Source organism: Phodopus roborovskii, unplaced genomic scaffold (genome assembly GCF_943737965.1).
Source record: "Phodopus roborovskii unplaced genomic scaffold, PHOROB, whole genome shotgun sequence".
Taxonomy (NCBI): domain Eukaryota; kingdom Metazoa; phylum Chordata; class Mammalia; order Rodentia; family Cricetidae; genus Phodopus; species Phodopus roborovskii.
In genome coordinates, this window is record NW_026125052.1 from 21820036 (window position 1) to 21835998 (window position 15963).

General features: G+C 43.3%; 1 protein-coding gene across 1 annotated transcript in view; it reads right to left on the reverse strand.

The window, feature by feature from the left end:
- Bptf (bromodomain PHD finger transcription factor) overlaps positions 1-15963 on the reverse strand; it is a 99887-nt gene that overhangs the window by 26028 nt on the left and 57896 nt on the right. Inside the window, exons 13-18 of the mRNA XM_051179462.1 lie at positions 13164-15444; positions 9001-9125; positions 7841-7969; positions 3686-3836; positions 3376-3418; positions 380-626 (exon numbers count right to left, since the gene is read on the reverse strand). Of these exons, the coding sequence (XP_051035419.1) occupies positions 380-626; positions 3376-3418; positions 3686-3836; positions 7841-7969; positions 9001-9125; positions 13164-15444 (2976 nt within the window). The remainder of the gene's footprint in view (positions 1-379; positions 627-3375; positions 3419-3685; positions 3837-7840; positions 7970-9000; positions 9126-13163; positions 15445-15963) is intronic.

Below are 15963 nucleotides of genomic sequence, written 5' to 3' on the forward strand. Positions count from 1 at the left end.
TTTGGAACGTCTGACCTGTGCTGGCAATGGCTGTAGCAGAGGTGGCAGCTGTGCTGGTGGCTAATGGGGTATAAGACATTTAATAAGCTTTAGATCTTAAATAACCAGCAGCGCAGTGACTTCTAGGAAGGGCACCGATGCAGGAAATGTGGCTCAATTTGTATCTCATAAAATCACTCCTCTCTGCTCCAAGTGCATTTGTGGGTACTGAGGGGAGGGCTGAGAGAGGACCCCACAAAAGCAACCACGACAAACGACTGTCAGTCTGCCTGCGTAATAAGCAGCAGCAGAAGGAAAACACCACTCTCAAGAAATGAATGTTAGAAACGCCCACCTCTCCCCTGCAATGAAAGCAATGTTTCATTCACCCCGGCTCTACCTGAATTGGACTGGCCTTGCTTCACCCACGTGGCAAAGGTTTGGTGGAAATTCTTGTTTTGCTGGAATGTGACTGTGGCAGGAGACCCAACTTTGGTGGCCAGCACCATCTTTGTTCCAGGGGTGACTGAGCCACTTATGGGAGCCACCATCACTTTCTGAGCTGGTGAGACGGTGCTGCTTGTGCTGTTTGCTGGGGATGTGGTAGATGCCGCAATGGCTGCAGGTTTCTGCTGCTCCAAACGTTTCTGAGAGTCAAGGAAAGGAAACGTAAACTCCAGTTCTACACGACAAACCTCATTTTGTAGGATTTCCCGATGGTAAACCACCAAAGAGAAAACATGCCTGTCTGAATTTATCCTGAAGTCTTCATGAAGTATCAAGTCCCAAGTCTCTACAGTACTATAAATTGTTCATAAACAAAAAATTTAAAGGTCAAAAGGTTGTATGTAACATATAACTTTCAGAGTGAGAACGCCAGTGGGAAAATCGTACTGGAGACAACATCTGCACCCCAGAGCCAGAGCAGAAGGGGTGGGCAAGCCTGTTCACGGCAATAGTTTAGTTTATCCAACCAAAAACAGCATGATGGTAGCTTTAATTATTACTATTCTGGTTGGCAAACTTGCGATCAAGTTAAAGGGGAATTATAAATAATTTTGAGACTTTGTTATTGTTTATTCATAGACAGGGTCTCATTCTGTAGCCCAAGTTGGCCTGGAACAAACTATCTAGTGCAGTGTCATTTTTAACTTGGAGCAATCCTCCTGCTTCAGTTTCCTATGTGCTGGGATTACATCGTACTATATAATTAAGAGATACTTTAAATGCTTCAGAAGGAAAGACTCCCATCATCAGACATCAGGGTCACTCACGGTGCCTGGCATGCACCATGCTCTGAGTTCATTACTCAGCACTGCAAAAATAAAAATGAAAATAAACTAAAAACATGAAGCTAAAATGGGTGTGGTAGGCACATCTGTAATCTCAACTCTGAGGAGAATTTTCAAATTCAAGATCAGCAGAATCCACTCTCAAAAATCAGGCTGGGCGGGGTGATTCATGACTTTAATCTCAACACTGAGGCTGAAAGAGGCAATTCTCTGTGAGTTCAAAGCCAGCCTCCTCTACATACAAAGTTCTAGGGAAGCCAGGACAACACAGACCTTGTCACAAAACAAAACCAAAGTAAAAGAGGAAGAAAAAGATAACTTGTATGTTAAAGACTGGCAGAGTTTATGCACAGTTAACCAGCAGTGGTCTAATGCACAGGCTTCCATGAATGAAACATCAGGTAGGGTGGACTGCATGTGGAGTACTTCATTCAGCAATACTTCTCATTAAATCAAAAAGCTGGCATTGGGACCCTGAGGCTCAGAGCGGCTGTGCAACTGGCCCAAGGACACATGATGGAGCTGTGATGGAGCTCACTGAGGTCCACTCAAATGGTGAGGGAGGAGGGTTGCCTAGAATTTGAGAATGCCTGAGATATAGAGCAACACTGTTTCAAAACCACAAACAAGAGCTGGACTTCCTGCCTGTAACTAGAGCTCCTGCGAGACAGAGGCAAGAGGACCACAGTGATTTGAGGCCGCCTGAACCACACACACTAAGATCTGGGACAACCTGAGGTTCAGTGAGACTCTCAGAGCTCTACTGAGCCCAAACCCAGGCCTCACTTATCAGAGTCATAGCCATTCTATTTGAGTTGTTTTCGCAGACGGACCACATGCTTGAAGAGACGCTGAAGTATTTCATACCAATGCTCATTTTTCACCTGACCGCACTGGCCAGAAGGAAAACAGCAAAAACAAAATTAAGTAATTAAGAGTATTTCACTGGGAGAAAAATGCATTAAAAACTTGAAGTGCTATGTTGATGAAAGTTCTATCCCGCCAGCCTGGTTCCGCAGCCGCCTCAACCCCAAGTAAACACACAGTCGCTATGTTAATTACAAAGCTATGTCTGCACTCAAGAAGTAGATGTAGGTGAAACTCTGAATCTGAGGTTAGCCTAGTCTCAGGACAGCCAAGGCTACACAGAGAAACCCTGTCTCAATAAACAAAACAAACAAACAAACAAACAAACAAAAAAAAGCAAAGAGAAGAACTAGGCAGTTGTTATAGTAACAACAGACGCTTGTGACTTTCTATAAGTTTCCATGACAGAATTGAGCACATTACCCAAAAGTGCTATTTTCTCAAAATTTAAGTCAGGAGAAAGACACATAGTAATTTGAAATTTGAAATACACGCTTTATAAAATATGAAAAAAGAATAGCGTGAAACCCAAAACGTGTTTTTAAAAATGTGCAGCTGGGGCTGAAGAGATACTCCAGATTTATGAGCACTGGCGCTGTTACAGGGACCAAGGTTTGTTCCCAGCCCCCGTATAGTGTCTCATAGTCATCTGTACTCCAGCTCCAGGGGGCTGAAGCCCTCTTCCGAACACCAGAAGACAGGCGTGCAGTGCTCAGACACACATGCAGGCAAAAACACTCCTACTTGTAAAATGAACATAACTGTAGCTATGTCAACAGTACTGTAAGAAAACACATTCTTCTACTTCTATCCTCTAAGTTTCTTCCTCGGATTCTCAGATACAGTATACTGATCACCGTACTGGATGCCAAAAATTAAGCGACGACTTAGTGAGCGCCAATTACAATGAACTCAGAGCCTTAGTGAAGTTTACTTCTTCATAGATTTCATTAGAGTTCAGTGAGAAAAAAATTCTTTCTAGAAACTACTCAAAGAAGAGTAACAATACTCAGAGGAGAACCTGACACCCTGCAGTCTTGTGCTCCATCGGCAGACCCACAGATTAGTGTATCACAGTTATTTCCGAGAAATGAAACACGAGGTACACGTTAAATGTCCCATGTGAATATAGAGCCCCTGGGCTTTTCATGTGCCTGAATTTGGCTAAAAAGGTCAGTCTGCCATGTGCTGGCTGGCGAGGGCCTCTTGGCAGTGACCCAGCCTTCCGTCCACTGACCTTTGCCTGCTGCTCCACCGCTTGAGCCTTCTCTTTCTCCACTCTGCAGGGGGAAAAGGAGCAACTGATCAGAGACCGTGTCATAAATGAAATCTGGGTGACTCTGGCATCATAGAGAAGAATGGAGTATTTCTGTTTTAAGTGAATATTTGAGACATTTTAAAAATAGCAAATGTATAATACTAGCACACTAAAATTTAGAAACAGGACTTAAAGAAACTACCCAAATGGACTAGAGCAAGTATTAATGTGACAACTCCCGACCTCTGAGGGCTAAAACCCTTAGTATGAGCAGGTGCTAGCCGATTACCTCTCAGCAAAAGCCCTGATCTCCCAGAGCTCCAACTCCTCTTCTGCCACCCAGGTTTCAATAATAACAGGGCCGGTCTGCTTGGGCGTGTCGGGTCTCTTTGGCCGCAGTGCACTTGACCGAAGGCCTTTCCGCTGAGGTGTGGGTGTTTCTTGATGAAAGAAATCAGAGGGTTTTCAGCAATGTCATCTGGATGGAGTTCTTCTGACATCTTATCTCATGAAGCATAGTGGGTGGCAAACTACATTTTTAATTTGAGACAGGGTCTGCCACATAGCCCAACATGCCACCACCAGCCAACCTTTTCCTTTTAAAGGGCCAGATACTACAAACCCCTGAGACCATATAGGTCAGGTGGTCTACACTGCAATTCTGGACCCCAGTGCCTACGGCATAGGAGATGGCTCAGGGGATTAAAACCACTGGCTGCTCTTCCAAAGGACACGTGATCAATCCCCAATATCAACATGGCAGTTCACAACTGTGCTTAACCCCAGAATAAGGGGATCCAATGACTTTTTTACACCTCCAAGACACCCGGCACACACCTGCGTATACGCATACCTATACGCAAAACACCACACACAGAAATAATTAAAACAAACAAAAAAACAGTGTCTGGGGGCTAGAGAGATGGCTCAGTGGTTAAGAGCATTGGCTGCTCTACCAGAGGACCCAGGTTCAATTCCTAGGATCCATACAACAACAGTTCACAACCATATGTAAACTCCAGTTCTAGGGGAACTGAAGTCTTCTTCATAGAGAAATACATACATGCAAAACACCAATGCACATCATTTTACAAAATAATCAGTCGAAAAACAAGTAACAATGTCAGAGTTAAATGCTGCTGTCTTCCAATTAAACCCCATTTGTAAAGTGGGCAGTCATCAAGGCTCACAGGATATGGCTACCAACTCTGATAAAGCACTTGTGGGCCTTTACACCTGTCCTCTCTGCCTAGGACTCTATCCCTCCTCCACATGTGACTAAGAGCAATTCAGTGTTGAGACTCCAGAACCAATACAAGTTCTTTAAAGATTTAGCATTTCTAGGAGGAAAGCTGAGGGCTGTGACTCTGGGGAAGGGAGGAGAGAGAGAATGCCAAATCCCTGGCATTGCCCACTCCAAGGATCACCTGGACTACTTCTCCTTGGCCTGGTGAGAACCCAACAATAAAAAAGAGGAAGGGGAGTCCTGGTGAAGAGGACACCCCAACAAGTACACAGAGCAGCTGTGGTGCAGGAGGATGGCTCTTTTTGATTGGTGCAGTAGGAAGCAAGGCCAATAACCACGAGCAAAAGGGCTTCCTTGACCATACTGCTCCCTCCCTTCCTTACCGCCACTGCCCTTTACGTAAGCGGCGGCAGGACCTAGAGCTTAGCATGGAACCCATGCCATCAATTTTTCTCCTTCAGACCCCTGAGTGTCAGTCTGTGCCATCGCACAATGTGTCAGTCACCCTCAACCGCTCCCTGTCTGAGGACTAGAGCAACCCTAGAGCCCATCACAGCTGGGCTGCTAAGACCCACTCCCCTCCACAGCACTGAGGAGATAGGATACATTTACCCAGTATAAAAAAGGGATCCAGTTGTGGGTTGGGGAGTGGTGCACACCTTTAATCCTAGCGCTTGGGAGGCAGAGGCAGGCAGACCTCTGTGAGTTCGAGGCCAGCCTGGTCTGCAAAGCTATACAGAAAAACCCGTCTCAAAAAAACAAAAACAAACAACAACAACAACAAAAAACAAAAACAAAACAAAAATCCAACCAACCAATCAAACAAACAAACAAACCAAAAAAAAAAAAAAAAAAAAAAAAAAAAAAAAAAAAAAGGGATCTAAAAGGCTGAAGAACATATACAAATCTCCCAGTAAGATTTAAAACACTGGGGGAGGATGGGAGGGTGAGGGAACTGGGATTGACATGTATAATAACCTTGTTCAAATTTAAATAATAATTATAAAGATTTAAGACACTGTACAGTAAAGAGAGATGAGAGCTGAGCCTTGTCCAGGGCCCAGCACAGCAGTCAGATGCCAGGGAGCAGAGGGGCAGGAGAACCCGACTACATAGAGCAATATGAGAGAGTGGCATCGGCCACGCAGGAGGGACTGCAGTCGCAATGTGGTTTAGGGAGCACAGCTCACCCGACAGCTTGCCTATAATGGGTGTGCCCCAGAGAGTCAAAGCCCCAGGGGAACTGCGTGGAGAATGCCCCTAGCTTCCGCTGTGCCTTCTCCTGCTTGCGGCTATCGAGTTCCTACTGTGTCTGGCATGGTGTGATCACTATGAGGAAGCATCCCACTGTGTCTGGCATAGTGTGGTTGTTTCACCGGAAAACCGCCCTCCACACTAGGCAATGTACATGAAGACCATAATCAAGATGGTTTTTATAGAGTAATGATGCTAAGAGATGTGAGTCAGAGAATTCCACAGGCCGACGATTAAAGAAGGTAGTTCCTACAGACAAGGTTAGGTCTGAGTTCCTTGGTAAGCTAATTCTGTAGCTTACAGAATTAATCACAGGTTTTGGTGTGCACCTTGGAAAAAAAAGTAGAGTCAGTTGTTGGTGGCGCACACCTTTATTCTTAGCACTTGGGAGGCAGAGGCAGGTGGATCTCTGTGAGTTTGAGGCCAGCCTGGTCTTCAGAGTGAGTTTCAAGAGAGCCAGGAACACAGGAAAAAAAAAAAAAAAAAAAAAAAAAAAACAAAAAACAAAACAAAACAAAACAAAAAACAAACCAAACCAAATTTGTGAAAGGAAATTAAAAAAATGACATTGTGTGTGAAGAAAAATAGATGGTTAGCTGACAACCTGAGTAAGGCTGTGTAGAGTAGACAGAAATCAGCTACACTGAGGTCGTAAACAGTTCTGCTGGGCGGCACAAAAGAAGTGGCTGAAATAGACTTGGCTTGTTTAAAACCTTGTTAATCAGTGTTAAAAGAATCTTTGCTTTGGGGTGGAGATGTTATGGTGGGAAAATTAATACAAAGGAAAATATTTACTACTTGTGGGCTTCTAAGAAAAACATGTAACTTGTAATCATAATGTAATTTCTTCCTGTGTAAAGTAATTTGTTTTTGGAAAATATGTAACTTTATGGCTGTGAGGGGATTTCCTTCTTGTGCAGAAATTCTTGTTTTAGGTGGTACAAAAAGGATAACAGAAACATAAAGAAGCAGAAGAAAGAGAAAAATAAAGAGAAGAATGATTAAGTATTGCCCCTCAGCTAAGTCTCGCGTGTGTTTTGTTGTTCCTACAACCTGCTGGAGCTGGCCCCTGGCAAGGCATGGCAGTGAAGGACCTGCCCTGTGCAGGCCATCTGAGCTGGTCACTCTGGTACCTGCATTAACAGCTGTCACTGTGACAGTATGCCATGATCTCCTATGACAGGAGCCACCTTACCAGCATTTTTTAAATGGGAGTTATCCCATCTGCAGTGTCAGTTAATATCAGTAAAGGTGTACATTTAGGAAGAATAATTTTATTTTTGTTTTTCAAGACAGGGTTTCTCTGTATTGCTTCGGAGTCTGTCCTGGAACTCACAGAGATCCGCCTGCCTCTGCCTCCGGAGTGCTGGGACTAAGGCGTGTGCCACCAACTCCTGGCTAAGAAAAATTTTCAAAAAGTGTTTCTTTGTGAAACATTTCACACATTTTATCCCCCCCCCCCAGAGAGTGTTTCTCTGTGTAGCCCTGGTAGTCCTTGAACTCACAGAGATCACCTGCCTCTGCCTCCTGAGTGCTGGTACATTAGTTTTAACACTAAGGATTTAAACAAATAAGCAAACAAACAAACAAAAGGATTTAGTCTTAGTTATGTGCATGTATGTTAGCCTGCATGAGTTTATATGTACATACATGCAGGAGTCCATGGAATTCAGACAAAGGCCTTGGAGTGGTAAGCACTCTTAATTGCTGAGTCATCTTCCCAGCTCCCAGTTTGTTTTGTGAAACAGGTCTCACTCTGTAGGCCAGGGTAGCCTGGACTCACAACACTCTCCTGTCTTGACAATTCGTTTTTATGCTTCTTAATACAGGAGTAGCTTGTGATGTAAGGTAAGCAGTGAAAGGGACAACTACTAGAAAATCTCAACTAACAGAACATACAGCCACCAGGCAGTGATGATATTTCTCTTTTTTCCTATTTCTTACCCTTTGGTGCTTCTGGAACTCCAATGGGGCAAATGATCTTCCTGATACAGTACTCAGAACGAATGCCGTAAGGACCCACGTCACGCCTCTTAATTATCTCTGTGGTTGTGATTTCAGTCTCAGATGTTTCTATGGGAACATGATTTACACACTGTTAACAACCCTCTGAAACACTTAGAACATGTAGCACTTGGTACTTCTTTAAAGATGAGCCAGCATCAATCACTGCTTGCTCTCAGCTGACGCTCCCCGCAGGAGAGAATGCGTGCTGCTGTTTTTGCAGCAGGGCTCTCACTACGCTGCACTCACTATGCTCCTTCTGAGAGAATACACAGTTTCCTCTATAGCCCAAGCTGGTCTAGAACTTGAGATGTAAGCCCAGGCTGGCATCAGACTTGTGGCAATTGTCCCACCTCAGCATGAATAGCAGGAAAAAAAAATGACACAAGGTCTAAGTTCACTCCCAGAGGTGGCACCTGTCAAAGTGGTGCCTGAGGGTCCAGTGACTTACACACTAGAATAACTACTCTCACTCAAATATTTAGACAGGTCTGTGTGTACAGATTCACCTAGAATGTGACCCTTGCTCCTAACACTGACTTTACGGCACTCAGGAAAACTTGAGCAAGGTTAAATTCTACAAAATAAGACAAGTATTTAATAAAATTAGTGAATGGCACATGATTCAATTTTTGTCCAGTGCTAGGAGTCAAGTCCAGAGCATTGTGCATGCTAGGCCGAGTGCTACAGCCACAGACCCATTTTTAGTTTCTCGGTTTGTTTTGTTTGAGGCAGTTGCTCTAGCTGGCCTTGAGCTAAGTAGTCCGAGCAGGTCACGGATTAGATCATCGTGCCTCAATCTCCTAAGGAGCTGGCATTTTGAGCCTATGCTGCCAGGTCTGGCAACTTTTTTTTGCTACATGGAACAGTGTAACAGAAGATGGCCTTGAACTCACAGGCAAGGATTATAGTCAACTTTTGATCCTCTCTCTTCCAGCTTCTCACTGGTAAGGTAACAAGCATGCACCACCACAAAGAGGTTATGCAGTGCGAGGAACCTAACACGGGTCCACATGTTAGTGCAGGAGATATGCACTCTAGCAACCAAGCTATATCCTTAGCCTTACATCTTTTAAACTTAAAAGTCCCAACTCCCTTACCTGTCCGTGTAGTCCCTCCTCCTGGAGGAGCCTTGGCTGCCATGTCATCCCATCTCAAACTGGCCCACAGTAACCGTAACATCAGGCTCACTCCTGCTAAGGATTTTACCGTCTGAAGTCTATACCTGAAAGAACAACCCAGATCAACTACATATAAACATACAAACACACACCCACTCATACTCTCTTCCTCTCTATGAAACTGAAGGACGTTTCTGGCGCTCACTGTACCTCAGTATTTCTAACAAGACTCTGTAAGACTGGCATTACACATTCTTTAAGATAACAGCTTTAAGTTCATTTCCAATGTCATATAAGTAGGTAAGGTTTTTTTTCCCCCTCTCTCTTAAGATCAGTAAGACAACAATTTATAAAGATTGTTATATTAACTTACTAAAATATCTGCATGAAAAACTACAGAGAATAAACAAAATCAATAACCATGTTACTAAATATGATAGAGGGGTCTGGAAGATAAAATCAGGATGAAATAGTTATTGCTAAAACAAAAAAAAAATTCTGAAAATGTTTATATTTTATCAAAGAGTAAAAGCAAAACTAAAACACTCTGTCAATGCAAGAAGACCTGTGGAACCAAAAGGAATTTTGTAGTCCATGGTGGCTCTTGAATACTAAGGGCACGGGATAAGTTTAGAATCCAATCCCATGAAGAAAGCCATTTCCATAATAAAGGCACAGTCCCGCATCAGTTACTCTGAAGAAGGGAAGGGAATCTGGCTTCTTGTTTTTCTATAAGCATGAGTGGAAAGTTACTAGATCTATTTTTGTTTTTATAAGTAACGCTGAGAACACATCTGAACATGAGTTTACTCAATTTCAATGAATATTTTATTCTAAAATGGAATTCACTGTAACATATATTAAGGCAGCCAATGACTGTTAATTCCTTTTTAGGATCTGAATAATTACAGTCTCCTTTGGACATTTTCATACTACATGAATGAAGTAAATATACTGGCTGAATGCAGTATAGACGAAACCTGCATGATGAAAATAATTTCCTCCACTAACAGGCAAATGGTGACTCTCAGGACAATTCCCATACTCAAAAGGCGGTACTTCTTAACTGTTACTGACACGGGAGAAATGAACAATGTGGAAAGGAAAGCTCTAGTTGAATGGCTGTTGCACCTCCATCCGTGACAGCCCAGGAACCCTCGACCCTCAACAGAGCCTTTAAGATGCTGACTAGTGTGGGGTATCCTGGGAGGAACAAAGTGTCTGTCACTTCGGGCCATGCCCCATGGAAAAGCCTTGTGCCAGTTTGGTGGGCCAGGAGGATTTTTATTCTCTCTTTCCTGTTTGTTCTCTAGGGTGCAACAATAACTCTGATCCTCACTCTGCCTGTCTTGGCTCACACACAATAACTGTCTTACCTCTACTGCACAGAGGACAGAACCCATGGTCTTGTACATAGCAGGCAAGCATTCTACCATGATCAATATCCCTGGTCCCCAAAAGCAACCCCATTTTAAAATGTAGATAACATCAGTGGATGAACACATCCCACAGATGATCTCAGTCTGCTAGCTCGCTCACTCACTCTCACTCAAACAATGGAATCCTGCCAACGGGTCAAGACTGTGAAGGAAGTTGGGATACAAAGAAGTCTGTTAGAATCTACAGTAAGCTGTAAGAGAAGCAAGTACATAGGTCTGCCATAGTCTCAAAGTACATGTTCATCGGATGAGTGTGTATGGTTGGCTGACTGAAGGCAAGGGGCACACACACGAAGGGACAAAGTTGTAAAAAGCACACACTTCTCAGATGATACACCCTGTGTAGTTATGGCCAGAGAGAAGGGCTGGGTGTAAATGACGAAGTAGCTTGCATGGAGAAGAAAGCAGAAGTCAGAACGAGCTGTGCCAGAAAGAAGGCTTAAAGAAAAGCACATAAACTAGATCCCAGGCTCTCCTAATGATCCTCAGGTGATGCATGCTTCCCTCCCTCCCCTCAGTACTGGAGCTGTGCACCAACCACTCATAATAGGCCCAGCATAGAGCCATTTTAGCAGGACCTCTAGCAGCATTATGGAGAACAAAATGACAGTAACACAGAGTCTTGCCAGAGAAAACAGATGTAAGGAAATGTATGTACAGAGGTCAAAAAAGGTTTTACTGCACCCATGAGACAAATGTAGATTTTTTTTATAGTGCTCAGCTTTAATATTACATTAAAAAATATGTACCACACATGCAGCTGGGCCTACATGTGGTCTTAACTACCTATGAGGCTGAGGTGGGAGGGCAGGAGTTTGAGACCAGCCTGGGCTGCATAGCTAGACCCATAAGAACCACCCCTGAACAAATAAATAAATAAACAAATAAACAAACAAACAAGTAAATGAGAATCACACCATCACTCAGAATTCTTCTACTAAGCAGCAAACACATGAGACTCAAGGGTTAGTATAAAAATGCACTTTACATGAATAGTTTTTGTAGCAGTTTTAAAAAAGTATTCTAAAATCAAAATAACACATAATTTTACCCATTCTTCCATTAGTCAGAATTGATAGTTATAAATTTCAACTTCAACAAATTAAGAATGTACAGTAAAGTATTTCTTTCCATTAAAAAATAAGAGACTGACCAAACAGGTATGTTGCATGCCAGCACATATCAAAGCATTGTATGTAAGTCAAGGCGCCTGTGCCATGAACACTTGGGCTCTGGCGCCTGCTACTTTTCAGGCTCAGAGGACAGCGCTTCCCAGCGAAACTACCTTTTGTTTTAGAACACAAGGAGCAGAAATGCTAGCTCCCTGCCTGCCGGGGCATCTTAGTTCAACTACTGGTATGTATATAGTAACTTTTCCAGTGGGAAAGAAGTTACCTGCAGGGCAGTCAAGGATGCACTTTGGGACCGCTCTCAATGAAGAAAGCAGAAAAGTGCAGAGCAATCCTACAACTCCATGAACTGCAATGAAGAGTTCCTTGATTCCCTGCAGGATTCTGCAAATCCTTCATTGCAGGCCCTGCAGAGAAAGTGTACTTTTCAGCTGTCTCTAGTGCATGTGCCATGGAGTGATGACATCTTACTTCAAATCAATGATGAGGTATAAAAAAACGTGCTCATAGAAACGATGAGTGGTCACCAGAGTGAATGAATTCCTTTCGGGAGAATTTGCATTTACACCACTTTTGTGGTCTTTTTTGACACTAGCTAGCTGACTACAATATAAAGGGCATAAAGATGGATGATGGTAACTGCATCTGAAAATACTTAAGACATACTGAAACAAGTCTTAAGAGAGACGATGCCCTGCTTGGTAACCTGCCGGAACAATCATGTGAACCAACTGTAGCCTTGAGCACGCTGCTTTCCAAGTGTCATGTTCTTAATGCTCATCCCCCTCAACAAGGGCAGAAAGATAGAGACAGAGACATGAAAAGGGACAGAACATGGACAAGCATGTGAAAGGCAAACAGCACATGAAGTGCTGGCTGGGTCAGGAAAACTGGGTACTGTGCTTAACCTGGCCTGTGGTCATAGGCAAATTACTCTATGTCCATAGGAAAACTTCTAAGACACCTTCCCAGTGAAAGACGAACATAGATTAGCAACTGTCAATACTATAAATTACAATTTGTTCCCCAAACACAGAGGGCCCAGAACATGCTTAAACAAGACTATTTCTGCATTTTTACGACATTTCCTAAGGAAATTATAGTCTCTCTTTTCTTACATAAATAACAGAGAAACCCACAATACATTTATCATGCAAATAAATTTCACTAGGAAGGTCTGACGTGACGGGCTTTATGAATTTACAGGCATGTTTTTATGAATCCCAGAAAGTGATCATCCAATTCTGTGGTTGTCATGGGGCAGAGCAAACATCATGCAATAACTTGAAAAGTTAGACCATGAAAACAAGCTTGGCATTTGCCTCTTGTCTCATGGGAGTTAAAATGGACATGCATGTTAAAAGAATCCCTTACATTTTTGGTAAGTCCATGGCTGCTAGGTAAACATCAGTTACCACCCACTGGCAGAGCGAGAAGATTTCCATCCCATTCCCATCACTGATCCTGGCCATTACACATTAGCTTCCTCCACTCTGGGAGCTCATTTTACTTAGAAATGGAATTTTAAAAAACTCCAGCCTCTCCTCACCCCAATAACACATAAAGTACATACCTCCACGTGATACCAAAGGTTGGCCTAGGAGAAGGGTATGGCCATATGTCCAAGGCAGGCTTTGCATTATAATTAAAGTAAGGGACTTCCCGGATCCCTCCTTTTCTGGCCAGCTTTTTCAAGTCATCATTAGGCAGCACAAAAATGCTCTTTTTGCTGCTCTTGGTAACAAACTTCCTATAGGATGGCAGGGCTGTCCCTGAGCGGGTCTTCTTGGGTCTTGAGAACTTCATCAGTTTCACCTTGTCTCTTGTGGAGTATTCTTTGCTCACTGTCATAGATGTCACCAGCGTGCTTCCTGCAGTGGTTAGGGAGTCCGTCACTGTCGTTGTGACCACGGTTTTGCTCTGCTCCTTTACAGAGATGGTGTCCATACCGCTTTCTGGGCAGGGTGTGGAGAGCTTTGTCACCGTGGTAGTGGTAGTTGTGACAGTGGATCTGGCACAATTTTCTGTGGAAGAAACCACAGTTTGCTTGTCGCCTTTTGCTACCTTAATGACAGTTTTTGATTCTGTGGCAACTGTGGATGTCATCGTGGTAACTTCTGTGATGATTGTTTTCCTTTTGGACTCTCCATTGACATTCTCGTCTTTGCTGGAGGGCAGACCATTTTCATCCAGGAAGTCATTATTAAGGTTAGACACCTCTCCACAAGTAACAGGAGATGGCGTAACCTTCTTAACCTCTGGACTCTCCGTTTCCATATCTTCCACCTGATTAAATGAATTACTTTCTGGACAAGGGGCTGGGGGTATGATTACCTGGGTACTGTCTGACTCTTTGGTGGACGGTAGGGTATGGAGGCTGTCTTGGTGATTACCTTTGGCATCTGAAGAGCTCAGTGAATGCAAGTTGGTTTCTGAACAGTTTTGCTCATTGAAATCTTCCATGATAATGTCACCGTTAACGAACGGCTTCACAGCAGATTCTTTAACAGTAAGAGACTTGACATTTCCAGAGATGACTTTATTGATATTATTGACCTTTGGTTCAACAGTACCACTCACAACTTTACCTTCAGAGCCGTCCTTCATGCACTGCCCCTTGAGGTACCCCTTAGCTTTGCTATCTTTGCCATTTATTTGTAATTTATTTGCCTTCTGTCCTTTCTTTTCAGACTCTCGATTTTCATTATTCCTTTTGTCGGTGGCATGTTTTAGGCTAATTTGGTCAGTGCATTTGTTAACTGGTCTCTCATCAGGCTTTTGGTGCTGACCTGTTCTTTTACCATTTGCTTCAGTTACCTTACCCTGTAGTTTATCTTCACAATTTTCAGTGGATTTAGGAACTAACTCACATTTTGAAGGCTCCACACTCCCCATGCCTTGGTCTGGAGTTACGAACTCCTCAGAGGTACATTCATTGCTATTCTGAACAATCATATCTTCTTCACTGCTATCCTGAATATCAGAACTATTTTCCAAAGTGCTATTATATTCAGAGTCACAACCTGGTTTCCCATCAAAGTCCATGGCTTTTGGGAAGGACCGGGCATCTCTGTCACTGGTACTTTTAGGTACTGACACAGGTAATGTACTCTTGGTGCTGCTATCTTCCAGTGAGAGTGGCTTTTTGCTCTTAGAGGTCAAAGTGCCAACGTCATCTGCATTGGTTGGTTTAGAGTCATCAATGAAAAAGTCACTTCCTTTTGTTTTAGTCTGACTTAGTTCTAGTCCCTTACTGGCAGGCTCTGGGATACTGGCATTCAGGTCACTTTCAACAGCATTCTGTCTCTGAGAGTTTGGCCTTGAACCCTGAACAGAGACACCATCTGACACTTCATCTTTTGGACAGAGTCTGCTTGTACTCAGACAAGGTTCACTGAGGCCAAGAACTGAGGAATCACTTTGTGAGCACCCCTGTCCAGAGTCACCAGGGGTAGCCTGGCTTGGGCTAGGGCTTTGTTCCTGTCTCAGCAAGTCACCCTGACAGCCTTCGCTGGCCTTTGCTGTTACTGCTGATTCAGAGGGGCTTTTAAGAGCGCCTGTGGGGGGCTTGCCTACTCCCTTCACCCCGCTCTCAAGCTTCAGTTTTTCAAGGCGCTGCTTCTCTTCCAGTGTGAACTGTCGAATCCGCCTTTCCAGGAGCCCATCCAGCTTGGAGGACTTCGTTTTCTTTTTGTAACTAGTCCTTAGATGGAAGCCCTCACTGACATTGACCACATCCACTTGAGTGTTCTCCTGACAGTTTATGTGTGACTCTGTTCTCACGTGATCATCTACCTCCATCGGTTCTTCCTTGAAGGATTTGTCATGATCAGAATCTGAAACTTCTTTCATATCTGTGAATTAAAGACATTGATAAAACATCAGTTTTATTCTGAAGCAATTTTACTCATGAGAAATTCTCATTTTTTTTTACAAGTATCTATTACTGTTATTTTCACATGTATAGGTAGGTCATGGACATTACTGTGCATATTAGGCTTGAGTTTGCAATAACTCATTAGACTGGGTGCTAGAAGTACAGATCACTTATTTTTGTTCTTTCATTTGTTAAGAATTTCCTTCCAGTTATTATTTATAAACATTTCAAAATTAGTGTTTGATGCTGGCGGTGGTGGTGCACATCTTTAATCCCAGCACTTGGAAGCCAGGCGGATCTTTGTGAATTCAAGGCCAATCTGGTCTACAGGGTGAGTGGCAGGACAGCCTCCAAAGCCACAGAGAAACCTTGTCTGGGGGTAAAAAAAAAATTAGTGTTTGATTTTAGTAGAAAAGTCAGATTTTCTGGATGTGTGGAAAAATAACATGTGATCCATGGAATGTGTCATGGAGTCAGTTAACAGTCGAGCTGTGCT